This window comes from Cyrtonyx montezumae, unplaced genomic scaffold (assembly GCF_038088225.1).
Source record: "Cyrtonyx montezumae isolate F1298 unplaced genomic scaffold, pur_monq_1.0 scaffold_6, whole genome shotgun sequence".
In the NCBI taxonomy this organism is placed as follows: Eukaryota; Metazoa; Chordata; class Aves; order Galliformes; family Odontophoridae; genus Cyrtonyx; species Cyrtonyx montezumae.
The window spans coordinates 18,852,992-18,872,023 of record NW_027072067.1 but is presented as its reverse complement, the minus strand read 5'-3'; the positions used below and the strand labels follow the sequence as shown (position 1 = coordinate 18,872,023).

Genomic DNA, 19,032 nt, shown 5'->3' with positions numbered 1-19,032 from the left:
GGATGGAGCTTAAACAGTTCCAGCCACTGCTGTGCACCATGAATGCATCCATCCTCACTGCCCTGGCACTGCTGTCATCTGAGCTCAGCCAGGCCTTAGCACAAGAGCAGCTGGGAAGGTACGAGGCCAGACGCACACCCCACACCAGGGCTGCAGGAGTCACAGCCCCACTCTAGCGGGACTGGTCAAGCCTGAGCTTCCCAGGGCCCAGGGGATGTCACCATATCAAGTCACAGCTCAGAGCACCCTGCCTGGGCATCACCCAGCACTGGGGCTCACCACCAGCCTGCAGCCCCTCAGGGCCACCCCAGCACTGCTGGCCGGCCACTCCCAGAGGCCAGCAGCTCACCACCACTCCACGAGGCTGCACACCGTCCCATCCTACATGGGGCAAGGTCAGGCTCCGGATTCACCCTGGGCTGGAGGATATGGGCCTCAGGAAATGGGCACGCAGGGCAGGAGTTGTGCTGTTCCATGAATCAGACAACCTTTATTAGTAGTGAATGAACAGAGGTTAACACCTGGGAATTAAAACCACCTCATACCCCAAAGCCCAGGCTCAGCTGGGGACAGTGCTGCGCTGCCAAAGTCCTGAGGCCCCTATGACACCTTCCTGCTGGGGGCTGCCTTCTTCGCCCCAGCCTCCTCCCCCTGGGCTGCCCGGGGCTTCCTTGCCTTGCCTTTACCTCCCTTCTTTTTCGAGGCAGCTTCCTGGGCCTCCTCGGGTACCTTCCCTTTGCTCTTGTCTGCTGGGGTCTTCCGGGGTCTCTTCGCCCCAGCACCTGCAGGGCGGTCCCCGCTGTCCCCTCCCGCAGCCTTGGCAGCAGGAGCTGCGGGGGGCCCCGACCGCCCTTTGCCAGGAGCCCGGGGGGGCTTCACTCCATCATCGCTCCTGGGCTTCACCGGCACCGCCGGCTGAGCCTGGAGGGGAGAGAGCGCTTCAGGCTGCCGCCGCGCCACATCCCGCCGCTCGGGCACCTCGTCACCCAGCCACACTCACATCTGCAGGCTTTGCCTTTGGCTTCTTCACCGCCTTCGTCTTCTCCTTGGCAGCGCCTGCGGAGGAGCAGCAGATCAGCGCGGGCACAGCACGTCGCGGGGGCGCGCCCCGTCCCGCCCCCGTTACCTTTCCCTGCATCGCTCTGCAGCACCGCAGCGGCCCGGGCAGCCGCTCCGCGTCCCAACTTCGGGGCCGGGCCCTCCTCGGGATCCTCCCGTCCCGGCGCCTGCTTCTGCGACGGCCTCGTCGGGGCGAGCTGGGAGCGGGGGAAGGGCAGCGCGTGGGAGCGCCGGGCAGCGCGTGGGAGCGCCGGGCAGCGCGTGGGAGCGCCGGGCAGCGCCCGCCCCGCTCACCTTGAAGCGCCCCGTGGCCCCCATGGCGGAGGAGTTGCGGGGCCGCACCAGGAAGCCGCGGCTCAGCCCGGTCGCCAGCGCCCGCTTGAGCAGATACTTGAGGCGCACGGGGTCCACCGCGGGGTACCTGGCCAGGATGAAGCGCCTGATGGCCACGACCGAAGCGCCCTTCTTCCCGTCCTGCGCCCGCAGAGCCTCGAGCACCATGTGCAGCGTGGGGGGGTGCCGGCCCCGCCGGCCCGGGGCGAGCAGGCTGGAGAGCCGGGCAGAGCCGGCGGCCGTGGCTGCGGGGGACACGGAACGGGCAGCGTGAGCCGGGCGGGCCGCAGCCCCGACGGCCGCAGCCCTCGAAAGCCCAACGGCGTCACCGCGCCCGTCCCAGCAAAGGCCCCGACCTGCACGGGGCTCCATGGGGCGCGGCAGCTCTGCTTGCAGCCCCCATCACCTGCGGCTCATTTATCTGATTCCGCACGCTAACGACGAGGGCCGGCGGGCAGCTGCGAACTGCCGCGCCCTACCACGTCGCGCATGAGCGCGGTGGTCGCCTCGGGCACGTGGCGGGAACCCGTCCGGGAGCCTCGGCGCCTCGGGCCCCACGCGTGACACAGGGCCGGGCTCAGCGCGGCCCCGACGTCGCCCGACCTTCCTCCTCTTCCCTCCGGAGCCGAAGCACCCGAGTCAGACATCAGCCCGAACACTGCATTATTCATGACCCGCTGATCTTCAGATTTCACTGAATATGCAGAAGTATCGATAAAAAAAAAATAATGAGAGAATTGTACTTGCAAATTGCTCTTTATTAAAGATTTAACTCGCGCGGGTTCTGTATGTTCCTTATTAGACCTTGCAAAGCTGCATAGGATTAGAAATCAGAGAGGATAATAATGTACAAAAATAGTTTCAAATGTTGATAACACTGAACAGCAAGAAAAACATCTTATTTGTGTAACCGAGCTAAAAATAAAAATGAACACTGCTACCATTGCAATTTGCCATCTTGTAGTGCCTGGAACATATGCCGGTGTCTGCACCATATGCTCCCATGTCTTGCCTGCTCTAACACGGAGGAGGCTCAGCGATGCACCAATCCGTCCTCAAAAGCACGAGCACCGGGCACAGCCCCGCGTGGGCTGGCGCTGCCGGGGGGCGCGGGAGGGCGGGGGTCTGCGGGCACTGCCGCGGGAGGGGCTGCGGGTGGGGGGGGGTCCCGGGGCTCCGAGTGGGACTGCTCAGGGTCTGATACCGGGAGCACGGTGCGGTGCTGAGCGGAGGGAGAGGGCGCCGAGCCGCTCCCACGCACGCCCAGCTGCAGCGGCACCGCGCGGCGCCCACTGCTCGTGGGTGGGATCTGCACCGCCACCTCTGCGGCACGGAGAGACGTGTGTGCATCAAAACCCACCCGGCATCCCAGCGGTGCTGGGGCACGGCACGCTGCTCAGCCCGCCCCAGCGCGGCACGGCAGTGCCCAGCGCCTGCCAGGCTCTGTCTGCGGCAGCGGAGCCGGGAGGGGGCTCAGCTCTGCCCCACCGAGGCCTCGGGTTGGGGTGGGGGAGGGGGCGATGGCTCCGCTGTGCCCGGGGCTGCAGGGCCTGCGTGGTGCGACGGTGTGAGCCCTCAGTGAATCAACAGAGAGAGAAGCACGGAGTTATGCCAGCGGAGGAGGAGCTAAGCTTTCGCATTTTAATTACAAAACGTGTACATTTTCACAGCCTTGTTCCCAGGGTTCCTATGGTCGGGAGAGCAGCCCGCCCCACAGGGCCGTGCAGGGGCGGGCGGGCGCTGGCAGTGGGCGAGGTTGGTGTGGTGGGGTCTACGCAGGGGACACCTGGCTGGTGGAGACGGAGGAGGTCTCTGTCTTTCCAGCAGATGTGTCCTCATCGCCCAGCGGGTTCTTGCCGCAGCAGAGGGTTGTGATCATGCAGTTACGGAACTGGAAGAGAGGGGAAGCGGCACGGTGAGGGCGGGGGGACGGTGGGGGGCTGCCTTCGTGCTGTGCCCAGAGCCCGGGGTGGTGAGAAGTGAGCCCAGCAGTGCTGCGGGCACTGTCCAGCACAGGGACCGTCATAGCAGGAGCAGCAAGTGCAGGTACAGCTCCTGTGTGCTGGAATGGGAGCTGGCTGGAGGCCCCCGGCGTGATGGCACTGTGCCGTGAGGTCTCCCTCCCAGCACTTGGGGTTGTGGGAGGCAGCCCCAGCTGTGCCAGCGTGCCCGTGGCTCGGGTGTGTGCATCAACGAGACCTGCACAGTGCGAAGGAGTGAGCGTCACTCCGCTGCCCCGCACTGCAGCATGCAGGACCCGCGGTCTCCCCTCGCGGCTCACAGCACTGGAGGTGTGGGAGCTCCCAGAGCTGATACAAAGAGGAGCACTGCAGAGGCACTCAGCTGACCGTTACCTGTTTGTTCATTACGATGTAGATCACGGGATTGTAGATGGCAGAGCTCTTGGCAAAGAATGCCGGGATGGTCATGAAGATGGGCCCAAAGTCCGAGCCCTGGTTGGTGAAGATGTAGAAAGCGACGCTGGCGTAGGGAACCCAGCAGATGAGGAAGGCAATGACCATGATGATCACCATGCGGGTCACTTCCTTCTCTGCCTTCTGGGTGGTGGCGGACTCCTGCTGCTGGGCAGCAGCCTGCGGGCAGAGCGGGGCGGTGACGGAGCCGGGAGGGCTCAGCCCATGTGGGGCACAGGGCCTGGGGGGGGTGTGAACCCACCTCCTTCACAGTGCAGACCAGGTTCCCGTAGCAGAAGAAGATGACGGCCAGTGGGATCATGAAGTGGACCACGAACATGTAGATGACAAAGGATTCGTTGTTGATCTCTGGCTTCAGGGTGTAGTAGTCGATCCCACACGAGCACTGCATGCCCTCGGGGATGTACCTACGAGCACACACGGCGGTCAGAGCCCGGCAGAGCTGCCCACACCCCACACCCCACACCCAGACCCCCGTACCGTGACCAGCCGAACAGCGGGGGGGCTGCGCACGCCATGGCCATGATCCAGGAGAACGCAACCCCCATGATGGCGTGGTTCTCCCCGAAGCGGAAGTTGCTCATGGGCTTACACACCACCACGTATCGTTCCACGGCCAGGACGACCAGTGACCAGAGAGCGATTTCACCTGCACCAGGGAGAGAGGGATGGAGATGAGGGGACCTCGAGTGGTGGGAGGATGAAAGCACGCCAGACCCGGCATGGGGGAGACCCCATCAGCAGCGAGCCTCCACCCACTGTGCGGGAACAGAACGAAACAGAGGATGAGCACCATTGCGGGGGGAGTGCCTCCAGACCCCCAGTGGGGGGAAAGATCCTCCTTTGCTCCTGCCCTCCTCCTGCACGGCCCCACACCCACATGCCCGTGGCCCTGCAGCTTGCTGGGTCTCTGTGTGTGCGGGCCTGACCCCACCAGCAGCTGTGCAGAGTGCAGCTGAGAGCTGAGCTGTGCAGAGGAGGCCCTTATTTCACACCTGCTCCCCCCGGCTGATGCTGCAGGAGGGGTGGCTCTGTGGGACCGCGTGGCCCCGCAGCCATCGGAGCTGCTCTGTCACACAGTGAACCAGAAGGACATGCAGGGCATGCAGGGCTGCTCACTGCCACGCTGCTGTTCTCGGGAGATGGAACCCGAGGGAGCCGAAACAAGGCTTAAAAACAACGCTGTCCTCTGCCACTTCCTTCACCTCCCACCCCAAAGCGCTGCAGACACTGCAACAACACAGCACTGCAGCACTGCAACAACACAGCACAGCAGCACGGCAGCACTGCAGCAGCCCGACACACACTTCTCCTTCCCAGAGCATCTGTGCGCTCTCCCACCCGCTCCTGAAATCTGAGGAAATTTCTGCCGGAAGAGTTTTGAAAATGAGGAGGACTCACCACCCAGCGTAGCAAAGAAGCCTTCGATGTAGCACCCCGTTACTCCAAAGACAAAGTACCCGTTCATCGAGGTGTACATGGTGGTCGTGAAGCCCCCAAAGACCATGAAGAGGTCGGCGACCGCCAGGTTCAGGAGGATGTAGTTTAGAGGCGTCCGGAGTTTCTTGTGCTGGATGGTGACGTACAGCGTGAGGAAGTTGACGGGGAAGCCGAGCAGGATCAGCATGAACATGTAGGCAGCCAGCGCCGAGAACTTCCAGGGCTCAGCCAGGTAGTACTGGGGGTACTCGAAGGGGCTCCGCACCACCCCGGTCTTGTTGGACATGGGCACGTAGAAGTCTTGGCCTTCCGTCCCGTTCATGGCTGCGCTTCGGGAGGTGCTTCTCAGTTGCACTCAGTGTTGGGTTTTGTGCGTGGGGGGAATCCTTCTGCCCTCGGGCTCCCGCCAGCGCCCAACCTGCGCCGTCACCGGGGAGAGGCGGCTGCGCCCGCCGCTGTCGGGCAGCCCTTATAAAGTGCCCCCAGGGGTAAGCTGCAGGCGCCGCTGTCAGCGCGATTAGGGCTTAGGGAGTTATTAATCATAATCACCCCGGGGTAATTGGCTTTTCTGGGTAGGTATTAAGGTGACACCTGTTTCTGGCCCACACTGTCATTGTTGGAGTCCGCGGTTCATGGTCATACAGCGGGGGCCCAGTCCGGAGGGCAGCCCCACCTGCACGGCCTGGCTCCCCGGCATGCGGTGCCTGAGCCCATCGCACTCTGCACGCTGTGGCTGGGATGGATGCCCACAGCCCATGCTGCCCAGGACCCTCGGAGTGCCCCGCCAGCCCAGCACAGGCTGTACCACCCATCAGTTCAAAATGCCTCAGTTTACCCACAGACGGATATGGGAAACGGGACATGTTACCAGTGGGTCCACAGGCAGAGAATGCCAGAAAAAGAGAAAGCACATGGGGTCCTTCTTGTGGTTGTGCTCCACCAAAGCAAACAGGAGTGAAGTTGGTGATTCAGAACCCCCTGGCCATGGGTTTGGGCACTGCAGATGCTGCTGGGCTGGATGTGCATGGTGCAGTCCCTCCATAACAGGGCTGCTCTTACAGCAGCACAGCAGGGCTGTGACAGCAGCTCATCCCCATCACAGCTGCCATTCTCAGGGTAGGCCGATGAAAAGGTGTGCTTGTCAGCACGGCCATCCACTGCCCTTCTTCTATGTGCTCTCAGCCACCTGCGTTTTCTGCTGCAAAACTTGTCTGGGAAGGTTTGAACATACAGTGAAGCACTGATCCTGCTAGCAGGTTTCCAGTTGTATCACCTCCTCTGGTCCTGGCTTTATATGTGGTTTGCATCATGGCAACCACGGTAGCACCTAAAAAGTAACCATGTGCATCCATCTTGGGCAGATACCAATCTGCCTTGATCGGAGAAGGGTCATGGGCAAGGCACAAGTTCTGAGCTGAAGTCAACATTTGAGCTCTTTTTCTGGTGACAGACATCTTCAGCCTCCCTGAAGCCTTGCAAAGGGTGAATTCCACACAGATGGGCACTAGAGCTGCAGGAGAAGCTGTCGTTGGAGCCTCCCTTGTCCCCAGTGTCTCTGTCTCCCTACTTGATGTGCCCAGTGTCACTTGGAGCATTCTTTGTGCCAGCCAGCAGCTGTTAGATGTTATCTGGCTTTAACTTTTCAGAAACAATGGGACAGCACATGCAGCGAGGGGAGCAAAGAGGAGCCTACCACATAGGGTCTCTGCTGAGTCCCTCCCAGTTAACTTTTCACGTGTTGCCAAGGCCAGAGAAGTGCCTCCAGCTACTTGCAGATGCAGCTGTTCATATCTGTACCTGGGCACACAAGATTACAGGTTTATCTCCCCAATACACAAATACACCACGCAAAGCTCTGATGCAATAAGCCCCTGCTGAGGTTAGCAGCTGCTGTGCTGAGCTTAGAGCCTAACCTGCGTCACCACGGCAGTCCAGCAGTGGGAAAGGCGAGCGGTGACACGGTGGAGGTGCAGGGCAAGTGGAAGAGAGCAGGTGGTGAACCACCAAAAGCTTCAGGGAACTCTGCACATCCAGAGACTTGGCATCACGAAGTCACTTCACGATGTGAAGCATCCCGGAGCTGGCGCATCTTCCTGACTTACAGATGTGTGGAGAACAGCTTTGCCTGGAGAAGCCCAGCACTCTTTTCAAACCTAGACTGTATTCACAAAGAGATTGATAATAAATAAATAAATGAAGCTTCCTCATTTGCTCCGTTTTGTCTGTGTAATTACAAACCTGGTCTATTCATTTGTAAGATTTTCCGTTCCTGCCAGCTCAGTGAAGCCAGCTCTTTTCTGGGAGACGGAGCTGCATTCCGTTCTGGCTCACATATCACACAGCACTGTTTATCAATGTCAATCACAACGTCTTCATTGCAAACAGTGATGTATGAGTCAGAAAGCAGACAAGTGCTAATTAGAACAGAATGTTTTTAAAGTGGTAAATGAAGCAAATTTGGTCAGGGCCCGTTGAGGGACTCAGAAATGCAGTTTTGTCTCAGGGACCCCCAGCACTGCCCAGCCCCTCTGTGCTGCTCGCGGGGCCGCACAGAGCACGGCGCTCTCCAGAGGGAGCCGGGCAGCACTGCTGTGTGCACTGTGCTATCGCCCGCGTGGTCACTGCTTCACAGCAGCCGCCGATCTCAGCCAACAGTTTAATACAGTGAAGTGAAATATAATTTCCCAATCAAAACAAAGAGAGGTTTGTGGCAGAGAGGATGTCATAGCAACAAGGCTCAGCTGACAAGGGCACCATTTAAACTGGATTCAAGTCAAGAAACCTATCACTTCTCCACCGAACCCCAGCCCAGCTGTTACCCACACAAATCGTCCAGGACTTGCAGAACATCTCAGTGAACGCCCTCAAGAGATTCAGTTGCACAGAAGTACTTCTGTGTACTGGGACTGGCCAGAATGGAGTTAACATCCTTCAGAGCAGCTCGTGGTGCTGCGTTTTGGATGTGCAGCTAAAAACAGTCTTGATGAAACATCAGTGCTTGAGGTACTGCTGAGCACTGCTGGCAGTGCTGGGGGTTTGTGCTGCTCCCCACTTTGCTGCCCAGCAATGGGCCGGAGGTGGACGAGGAGCACTGCTGACCCCAGGGCCGTTCCAGGCCCGATGGCATCGTGCTCTTCTTCCCACGTAGCTGTGACTCACGCTGGGGCCCAGCTTTCCAGGAAGTGGCTGGACATCTGCCCGCTATGGGGAAGCAATGAATACGTTTGTCATCGCTTTGCTTGCAAACATAGCTTTGCTTATGAAACTACCTTTATCCACAACTACCTTGACCCACAAGCTTTTCTGCTTTCTCTTTTGATTCTCTCCTCTTCTGTCAGGGCAGATGGGAAGTGAGCAAACAACTGCATGAGGGCTTAGCTGCTCCTGGGATGGAAGTACCACATTTGGTTAAACAGCTGGGTTGTTAAAATTCCCTCAAACCACTTACTTGGCAGCAGTAAAGAAAATTGGAAGGCAGGTCCATCTCCTCCCACCTCCTTACTGTGCTCCCCACGGCCCTGGAGTGAAGCATCACTGGGAATGCTCCTTCCTCACATCACCTCTTCCAGACAGCGTGACGGCCAACGGGGCTGTGCCAGCTCAGGCAGGCACGTGTGCCCACACCACAAAGCTACACTCGGGTGGCACCACAAGAACTGAAAGGATGTCAGTATTCCTGGGAGCTATCCCATGATTCCGTGAACACAGTGAGCTGCACCACTAACCATTTTCTTCTCAGCAGACCAAGAACCGTCCTGTCCTTAGGTACAGAGGAGGAACTGTGGGAAAGCACTTCCGAGTCCACGACTTGCTGTGGTATTCCTGCCCAGCAACATAATACTTTTAAGGATGCAAATATACTCAGTTTAGCCCATTAGGTCAGTGGCTTTTCTTTCACTGATGGTAAACACGCTGTTACTAGAATCAGCAGCGTGTCAGTAAACAGATAACTTACATCTGGGTATCTCGGTTAACATGAAATGAAATGGGTTATTTTGGATTTGAACCTGCTTTAAACACATTATTTCAGATTTTAACAAGCTCTACATAGGTTAAAAAGGAATTTTCGAGACAGTATTGAAAAATAGTCCCATTTATTTGAAGCTGTCAATAACAGGTACATTTTAAGGACAAAATTTTAAGTTCTAACACAAGTTGGAGTAAAAGCAATTAGTGGGTTATTTTGACTGTAACATTCCTGTAAAAATCTGTGGCACTTCAGCTGTTTATATGGGTAATATAGATGACATTCACCAAAATAGACATCTCCATTAAAAAAAAAAAATCCTTGGATTTCCTTCAGCTCAGTTCCATTCATGTCCAAAATAGAATAAGATGACAAATAGGTTGTTAGGAAACCTAAGAACATACAAGTGCCTTGCCAAGCCAATAGGGAAGTCTCTCAGCCGAGGTATAAGATCACTTCTCTTCATTGGTTTGACTCATCTATTCTCCTTCTACAGAATGGACAGCAGTTATGCTGCAGTACGAGAAGCTCATAATCTTCTGTGTGAAACATCTATGAATTAGAAACAGATTAAGGGACAAGTTAGCCTCTGACCAGCTTAAAGAAAATCTAATATCAAGGGGGTTTCTGACACCTTCTGAAGCTACTATTACACAAGAATTGGCTTTCTTCTTTCAGTTACTTGCCAGAGCTACGACCCGGAACACAGCAGCAAATATTGCACAGACCACTGCCAGTGCAGCTGAAGATGCTCAAACCAATCAATTACTTTTGCAGAGGGACAGATGAAAATTGGAGAGCATGTAACCAAATGAGACTGAATTCCAGTATTTCAGAAAGCCATTCCTGGGAGGGAAAGAATCACCAGAGGGACTGCACCAAAAGCCAACAGTTTATGTAGTGATGCCCAGCTAGACCAGCTGCCAGCACAGCTTCTCAGCTTTCTTCCCAAACTCAGCTACCTCAAGCTTTTAGGAACGCAGCCATTTCTCTGTGCCCTGCCACTTTCTTTTCCACTGCCCTCTGTCTCTGTCTCATTAAATTACTAAATGTACTTCAAAGTATGGCTATCAATCATTTCAATTTTCAGCTGATTTCTCAGGTGCTGTGGGCTTTGGGGCTTTTTAACCCCCTCAGTGAGAGCTACCTGAAAGCAGGAGGGGCACATGGTGATGGAGGCATCGGGCAGCAGGGAGCGGTAGTACTGCCAGCGCAGCGGCCTGGGCCAGCGCTTAACCAGGACGTCCCTCCGACTCATGGACTGCAGAACAGCACGGCTCACAACCACAGGAACAAATTCTGACCCGCCCTGCTGCAGGAGAGAAGGTTTAAAAGGAATTACTGCTACCAGCTGCAAAGTCCTTTGGGGATTAGTAAGAGCCTGTGAAATGCGAAGTACGGTTCAGTAGAACCGGCCTGAGTCTGGTCCCATCCTCACTGCCTGGTTTAGCAGCAGCTTCAGTGAGAGCAGCATCCAGACACACCTCTAACTTGTTCTCCATGGCTTTCTGTTATTACACATTAACACGACATCTTGCAAATAACACCTGTGCCCAGAGGCATGTATTAGAACCTCACGGTAATGACTGCTATTCTGCCCAGACACAGAAGGAGCCAGGGAAGACACAATGATAAAACCAAATCCCAGGAACATCTACGTTAAGATCTTTGTACGTGCCTGTTTCCCAGGGCATTTCCCAGCAGAGGAAACATTTTGTTTTTATTTATTTATTTAAAGATAGGAGTTATCAGCTCATAAATCCCTTTCCCTCTCATGTTCCGGCCCTCTCTCCTACTCCCTTGCTTTGTATCTCTCCTCTGGGAGTCTACATCACACACTCACACCAGAACAGCAGTATGCACTAATGGAATATTTCCTCTGTATTCCTACTGATAGCAAGAAATAAATGTCTGAGGACGCAGGCACAGCTCTTACCTCAAAGCTCAGTTTTGCTGTAAAGGGATCGTCATCTTCCGTAATAACTGCGCTGTCATTAAGCCTCAGGCTCTGTGCATCTAGATACACTTCTTAAGGAAGAGCTACAGGTCCTCTAAGATCAGCTGTCTCACAGAATAAATACATCATCATTCTAGCAGGACTGTATCCTTGTTGCTCCAGAGGGTCAAAGTATTCTCAAAGTGCTCCAGTGCCCGGACTGCTGTGGAGCATGCTGGAGAAGGGCTCGCTCTGATTGCAGTAACTACAGAATTTTATCACTGCAACTGCTGTAGAGCAGCAAAATTGACTATAACCAAATATGACATCAGCTCTGCCTTATTTCCTGTCTGTCTGCTTCTGACATTGCAAAAAGCAAATGAAGCAACCTCCTTAAATTACATCTCAAGTTATTTTAGTTAGAGACTGTGTTTTGTTGTGTACTGCTCTGCATCCAGTGCTATACAGCCCCACAACAACTGGGGGCCCTGGATGCTGAAACATTACAAAATGGATGGTTATGAAGCAAGTCCATGCTGGTTCCCTTGTTAAGGAGAAAGCAGCCTCTGAAGCAAGCTGTTAATGGAAGGAGTAACACACTTCAGGTCCTGCCCACTCTCCATAGAAAGCAGTTATAGCAGAATAGGTACAGTGTGGCATTCCACTGCTGAAAGAGCCATTTCATGTGATCAGAAGCATTCTAGTGATGAACAACCTTCACAAAAACATAAGGTTAAAAGACCACTCTGGTTACACTATCATAAAAAGGAAACAACATATGCTTTCTGTCATACAGCACAAAAAAGCACCTCCCCCCAGAAATAAAAACCCAAAAAACCCAACTGTTGTTTCTAAGAAAGGGATGAGAACCAGTTTTTAACCAGCAGGATACCATCACCAATCATCTCTTGCCATTTTGTCCCTCCTTTATTCAGTCTTGGAGCTTCGAGATCAATGAGAGATACGGCTTCCTCATCTGTGATACCATCTTCCAAGTAGAACTCGACGAGATGCAGAACCTCTGAAGGGTGAGAAAAACACAGCATCGGATGTGCACGATGGCAGAACAGCCTCCTACAGAGCACTGTGCTCTTGAATGAAGATTAACACCCTCTGCCTTCTCTAATGGAGTTTTCCCACATGTTCTCATGATGAACGAAAACAAAAGCAGCCCCACACTCCCAAAGGATGGCATCAGCACTGAACACTTCACACATTCAGGCTTCCACAACCAAGCAGTGCTTTGCTGCTGCAGTGCAGTGAAATCCAGCAGTCCCTGGGACGTGAAGCACTCACTCAGTCCAATCCAACAACATTCAAAGGACAGATTTGTTTGCCCAAACACTGCACGGAGAACAAACCAAGTGCTAACTGACCCCGTTCACTTTAACATTTACCTACTTGAAAAGCACAACAAACTGTGATACTCCAACGCACCGTAGGAAGAAGCGGAGAAGACGAAAGGCTGCCTGCAGTTAATGCAGACATTCCCTAGGTTATTTAGCAAAGGGTTGTTGGTGGAGCACCTATAGCACAAGGGCACAAGCTCCTGCAAAGACACACACACAGCACAGTGATTGCACACAGGTCTGCTCAGTCAGTACTCGTGGTTTCAACTAAACAAGAGCTCCTCAGGTTTCTACCACTGACATCAGTCCCTAACCTGAAGAAATACTGCTGTGAAATCACATTCTTTAACATCTGAAAATGCTTTCACATTAGAAATATCTGTCTTTGTCACAGTGAAATTTACCCTTGTCTTTGTGGTAAGGAGCAGAATTTTGTATTAAGTGCACAGTGAAGAAGTTGAAGATGTTACTGAAGCATTTTTTTTTTTCCTTCACAGGCTTGGTCAAATTCTCAATCAATTCATCTCTCTTATTTTCAGGAGCACGGTTGTTTCAGGCCATTCTTAAGACTGTATTTCTGTTATTTCAGGTGGCCAGGTACACGTTCACTTGCACAATACAATTTATTTTTAGTGAGTACTCCATGAGACACGGCTTTGTGGAGCACTGCAGAAATTCAGACCAGTTAAAGAAGAAAAGGTGATAAAATAAGACTTGAGGAAGGAAGGTCACCCGAGGGATAGGGGGAGGAGGGAAGGAGTGCTAGGAGCTGGGACAAATGAAAGTGACCTCCAGCTGCAGAAAGACACAAAAACTATGCAGAAAAAGGCTTGACAGAATTAATAGGCAGAGAGGAAGGAGATAAAAGAGAGGAGAGGGAGGAGAGAAGCTGCCCATAAAGAAAGAACTGGTTTTAGTTTGTTCTTGGGAACAAAAGGAAGCCTGCCCTGAAGGATAACAATGAAAGGACTGTTTCCAGCAGAAATGTAATTCTAACACAGACCTATGCATAATATGTTTCAGACTGTGTGTGTATGGCAGCTCAGCTCCTTGAATTAGGCTCGTACAGTAACGGTTAGCACGAAACTCACTTCGCTGTCGTGGAACGGCTTGGATCGGATCGTCAGGCTGCCCAGCTCCACGGATCTCTGGAACCTGGCTGGGATCTGCAGCCCCTGCAACTTGTCGTACGCGTGACGAGCCAGTTTATATGCACCCAGAGCTCTGCTCTGTTTTGCCAGGGCAAATAATGTATTACTGAAACTAAATTAAGGAATAAAAGTTCGTATTTAGGAAAAAATACAATGTTCCCTCTAATCGAAGAAGCATGTTTCACACTGGTACTGCCCTTAACAAAATAAATGCACATATAATGCCATTTAAACGAGCAAATGTGAAAGGCCCATCAAAATGTCCAGGGGCAATTATAATTGAAGGAAAGAACTGACCCTACATTAATACTGCGTGGTTAAATATTCCGACCTCCACACAGAAGTTTGTTTTAGGTCAAATGGAGTCTGCCCAGACAAAATAACAACAAAACCTGGAACACCACCAATGCACTGTCACCTGCTAAATATGATGTCACTGAGAGGCACATAGCACATGCTCTGTGCCAGTGACCAAGGGCTGTCTCTTTCCTCAGCATGTAACAAAACTGTTCGGAAAGCTACCAGTCACAGCCATGAGCAGGCACGTCAGGAACATTTTGAAAGAATATGTAAGTGAGGAAGTTACTAAAAGGAAAGCAAACACCCTACCCAGAGCCATAACAGAAGCAAAACTGCCTTCCCTCTGGCAGCTGGTGACCCTTTCTGTTGTCTTCTACAGACAGATGTGCTTCTGCAGCATTCACACAGGCCTTTTACATGATGCTCCTCTCCTGCGAGGACAGGCTGAGGGAGCTGGGGCTGCTCAGCTGGAGAAGAGAAGGTTCTGAGGTGACCTGATAGTGGCCTTTCAATATCTAAAGGGAAGCTAGAGAAAAGAAGGGGACAGACTCTTTTGTAGGGTCAGTGGAGACAGAACAAGGGGAAATACTGAGCTAAATCATAGAGTTGGACTAGAAGGCCTTCAGAGGTCCCTTCCAACTCTAAGGATCCTATGATTCTACTTCCAAAAGATGCAACCCACACTCACAAAGCTGTGCAGATGTTGAGACACCACACAGCTCTAACAGCCTCAGCTGAAGCAAACGTGCCTGTTCTTTCCCCCCCTGCTCCTGTCAGCTCAGGATCCTTGCAACAACGCTGTCAAGATTCAGAGCCAGCATCCTGTTGAGATGACTAATACTCCCTGACAAAGTCACACACCATACTGGGTTGGTGGCTGAGAATTACATGTTAGTTGATTTGTACAGGTCTCCAAGACTATAAAAAATAAATAAAAAAAGTAGTGAGTGCAGTTAAAAACAACGGTTTGAAGGTGCTGATTATTTCCTTAGGGGCACAAGTCAATTTCCATTAGCTATAACCCACAGCTGAAACTGAACACACCCTGAAGTAGATCTCTGCACTGTGGCTCAACATCAATTACTCTTTTCATGTACCTCAGCCTCTGGATTCTGTGCAGTGTTGGAAGGATACACTTTTGAGATCCCCAAGGGAGTCTCCTTTGTTAAGCTGTGAAGCAGAAACCTGGAAATATTGAAGAGTGTTTCAGGCAAGTGGAAACTGAAAGGCTCCTCCTGTGGAATTAAAAATAGAGACATTCTTAAGCTGGCAAACCAACAATTCATATCCCTATACAACACTGGGCATCCCAAGTATTGTCCTTTTTTCATGCAGTTGCAATAAGAGGAGATGCTGACAGAACATACCAAGCAGATTTCACATGTTTAACACTGAAGTTCATGCTTATCATGTGCAGAAAAAGACAGAGAGGGATCCATGCAGCTAAAATAGATCCTTAGCAGGGTATTTAAAAGCAGGACAGGAATAGTGTGCAGCCTACACCACTGAGAGGTCTGAAATAGCCTGACTAGCAGAGGCCTCAGTTGCACAGTCTTCTTTTGGGCAAAGGCATGGATCAGAGGGTTCCCATATGCTCCACAGAAGATATTTTCACCAGCAGCGGTAGGAACATTACTCGAATTGCTGGGAGCAGCAGGAGCTCCCCACTCAAGACTGCATGTCTTTTGGAGTAGTTTACACATACCCTCACTGATAAGAGGTAACACGCTGCGAGAACCTCTAAATGAGGATGTCTTCTGTTCAAACCTGCCTTCCCTGATTAAAGGAAGAACCCACTGCAGTCTGTACAGGACTGGAGATCCGGGGTGCTGGAACCAAACCAGTACAGCCAGCAAAGCAAGTACAGGGGGTGGAGAGTCAGCCACACTGAGACAAACACACGTGCTAAAATGGCACTGCACTTTTTAAGAACTATGACAAGAGCAGTTCTTTTACAGTACAAAGAAATATACAGTATCACTAATTTACACTCTATTTAATTGTGTGAAGTCATTAAATGCTTGTTTATCTATGAAAGAAAAACATTCAGGAATCATACATACACAACTTCTGAGGTAAATAACTTACAGTGTATCTTTGAATATAGTGATAGACATGGTAAACTTCTGCCAATTGCTGGAAGTGATGAAACTTCTGCAACATTTCATTCTTCTGTTCTTCATTCTCTGTGGGAGGGAAAGGCATTTGAGTAAGCCCCTGAGGTAAACCTGTGAGACTCGGTGTGAAGAAAGCAACGTATTCCAATAGTCTCAAAAGAAGTACACACCAGTTCAAGTGTGTCCCATTTACCTATTCAAAACACAGGTTATACAGACTTGCTATTTTTGGGAGCAAGTTTCTGCTTCAAATAAAGTATGCTGGAACATAAGTGGCAATGGTTCTAGCTTGGCTAGAGGCTACAGGTCAGGAAAAGGGAGAAAAGAGCAGGTGTGCATTGCTGGAAAGCTCATTCACGCCTTCAGAATTTACAAACAAAATGCATTTTGAAACGTTTCTCAGATACTAAACACACTACTAAAAAATTGGAACAATTTGCATCTCCATACAATACCTCAGAAGCAACATATCAACACTCTCAGTGGACTGAAAAGTACCTAGAGCACTGAGCAAGACAGCACTATCACCTTTGTATTCATTACCAAATGAGTTCTCCTAGGCCCTGGCTCTACCTCTTTCCCAGAGAAATACACTCAGAACACAAGATGACAGATCATGAACAATCCGTTTTGTATTTGTTGGCAGAAACAATTTGTTAAGTACCTCCCCTACCCACATTCAAGTACTAGGCAGATCTCATGCTCCAAAACCACCTCTCAGTTCCCGTACTTGGACCCTCCAATCACTTCTCTATCTGCAGTGTGTTGAGGGAAGCTACACGAGGATACAGGCTCCCAGGAGACACTATTTTGACTCCAGTCAGATTTCAAACAAGGCCTACACATGCCGATGTTGTTGTTTTGCTCATCTGTTTTACATAAGTGCATGGGAAAACCAGGGGACTACAAAAATAGCACAAGCCAAAACTATGCACAGTATAAAAGAAAAAATCAGTGAAGGAGTTGCAGCAGTGCTATCACAATTCAGCAATTGCCCGTCTACGTGCACAAGAAGGTAAAAACGTAAGGCCTTCAGTTACTTACCTCGGGCTATATCCAAACACTGCATGGAGAGCATCCAATAATAATAGGCTGCATCGTTAAATCGGCTTTCAACCACAGCATTGTGCGTTAGCTGCTCCAGCACTCTCACAGCTTCTCTCTGCCTCCCAGCCTTGTGGAATGCTACAAAGAAGGCCAAAACAAAGAGGATTTTACAGTGTGATTATATCAATTAGCTGAAATTAATGTTTTTAAATTAAGAGCGGTCTATTCAGCCAATATCAAATCATCTATTCAGAGCAGGATGAAAGGGATTAAGCACTGGCATTTTTCTACTTGAAAGCAGCAACACTAATGGAACACAAGATGCAGCTGTAGGTGTTCTGTGGCTTTTGCACTGTCTCGGGGGCTCTTGAGTTGCTATATCTTGTACACCTCCAGTGCTTCTGTTGTTTATTCCTTTTTAATATAGAAAAGAGCAGAAGCACAACAATCATTAGATCTGTATACAAGCAACTGCAATCTCTAAACACTGCAGATCATGCCTGCATTTAAAGCTACAACAAGTTAAAATTAGTGTTCTAGTCACTAACACTGAATATTTTAAAACATTATACTATTTATTATATCTTTCTAGCACTCATTAACAGCTTCTGTTTCAGCAAACCTCAGAAGCCAGTATAAAGCTAGACTCTGAGTTCTCACTTGGTACAAATGCATTTGGCAAACACTGTCTTCCTACAGGGCAATAAAGGAATCAAATAAAGTACAATAAAGATAACACAACTGCCTCCTGACTTCAGACAGCTCCAATAAAAACATGTTCTCAAATACCCACAGTGATCTCTTGCTCACCCAATCTGCAGAATTTGCATTAGCCAATACACAACAGCACGGAGCTTTGTGGAACAAGCTGGGAACAGCACACTTATATTCACAGATCTGTACGTGCAAACCACCCGAGCTGCTCAAAGGTTCAGTGCTGAGACACAGCCTCGTTCAGAATGGGCACAGCTCAGGGCTGGCACGTGCACTAGCTCGGCCTTGTGAGCAAATGCAGTTACACTCTTCCTTAGATCCCAGCTGGCTCTGGAAAGAGCAGATGCAAAGGTCACATGGAGCAGCACCTGAGTAAAGTGAGTACTGAAAACACACCGGCTCCACATGGAGCTTGCTTCAACCTCTCCTTATCCCTGGCACAGCTTATGACAAAATGTGGAAGCCTGTCCACATGGCAGAAGATTGACAGTTCTCTTGAAGTAATTTTATAAGCCTAATGGCATCCATGAAAACTCTTACAGAAAGATAAAAATGTTACTTGAACAAAGCGAGCTGTACGTAAGGAAAAACTGTCACTTCTGTAAGGTACCTGCTACATTTTGAATCTTATTGGGATAAAAGTATTAACAAAACACAGTTCAGCTCTTAAGCCAAATGCCATGCTCAATTGTGTAATGAGATTGAAGATCTGGGACTCTATTTGGATGCCACCATTTCTGATAGGTCTGTCACACTTTGCAGTTAAAAAAAGAGACCTCCAGCTACTTTATTTTTAAGACAGATATGAAGATATTTATCATACTTGTTTTCAAACCCACAGACAGGAAACTCTCCTGGGCAAAGACAGCATATTCTGCATAGGAAAAGTACAGAGGACATTCTGAGTGCCCAGTGCTCCGCCAGAAAGCCATACCTTTTTGGGCTTCTTCAAATCTATCATTCTCTGCCAGCCACCGAGCGTAAGGGACATAGACCTCATCTTTGAATTCAGGATGCTTTTCACTCAAAGCAAATGCCTGAGGTACATAAAGTCAGTTTTAGAATACCACGTAGTTTAAACAGTTAAAGTGTTTAGAACATTTCACACAATCAGTCCTTCAGCTCTAAGTAAATTCACAATAAAAATACACAGAATAAAGACTGTAATCCATCTTTTCTCCAGT

General features: G+C 50.9%; 3 protein-coding genes across 4 annotated transcripts in view; all 3 read right to left on the bottom strand.

Annotated features, from left to right (window-relative positions):
• Positions 1-519: 519 nt before the first annotated feature.
• LOC136056930 (histone H1.8) lies at positions 520-1,764 on the bottom strand. Its single transcript, XM_065749339.1, has 5 exons — positions 1,749-1,764; positions 1,354-1,637; positions 1,127-1,256; positions 1,001-1,056; positions 520-921 (listed from the first exon to the last, which is right to left on the bottom strand). The coding sequence occupies exons 1-5, from the start codon at positions 1,762-1,764 to the stop codon at positions 601-603; spliced, it is 807 nt and encodes a 268-aa protein (XP_065605411.1). The 3' UTR covers positions 520-600.
• A 1,141-nt stretch (positions 1,765-2,905) lies between these two features.
• Positions 2,906-5,883, bottom strand: RHO (rhodopsin). Its single transcript, XM_065749338.1, has 5 exons — positions 5,229-5,883; positions 4,308-4,476; positions 4,069-4,234; positions 3,747-3,986; positions 2,906-3,283 (listed from the first exon to the last, which is right to left on the bottom strand). Exons 1-5 carry the CDS (start codon positions 5,587-5,589, stop codon positions 3,164-3,166), a joined length of 1,056 nt encoding a protein of 351 aa, XP_065605410.1. The 5' UTR covers positions 5,590-5,883; the 3' UTR covers positions 2,906-3,163.
• A 3,468-nt stretch (positions 5,884-9,351) lies between these two features.
• The window catches only part of IFT122 (intraflagellar transport 122), a 28,951-nt gene continuing 19,270 nt past the window's right edge, over positions 9,352-19,032 (bottom strand). For both annotated transcript variants that reach the window (XM_065749458.1, XM_065749456.1), the window contains 10 exons: positions 18,783-18,885; positions 17,132-17,272; positions 16,059-16,156; positions 15,105-15,205; positions 13,611-13,776; positions 12,608-12,719; positions 12,063-12,191; positions 11,171-11,250; positions 10,382-10,546; positions 9,352-9,786 (listed from right to left, as the gene is read on the bottom strand). In XM_065749458.1, the coding sequence (XP_065605530.1) occupies positions 9,697-9,786; positions 10,382-10,546; positions 11,171-11,250; positions 12,063-12,191; positions 12,608-12,719; positions 13,611-13,776; positions 15,105-15,205; positions 16,059-16,156; positions 17,132-17,272; positions 18,783-18,885 (1,185 nt within the window). In that variant the 3' untranslated portion in view covers positions 9,352-9,696. The remainder of the gene's footprint in view (positions 9,787-10,381; positions 10,547-11,170; positions 11,251-12,062; positions 12,192-12,607; positions 12,720-13,610; positions 13,777-15,104; positions 15,206-16,058; positions 16,157-17,131; positions 17,273-18,782; positions 18,886-19,032) is intronic.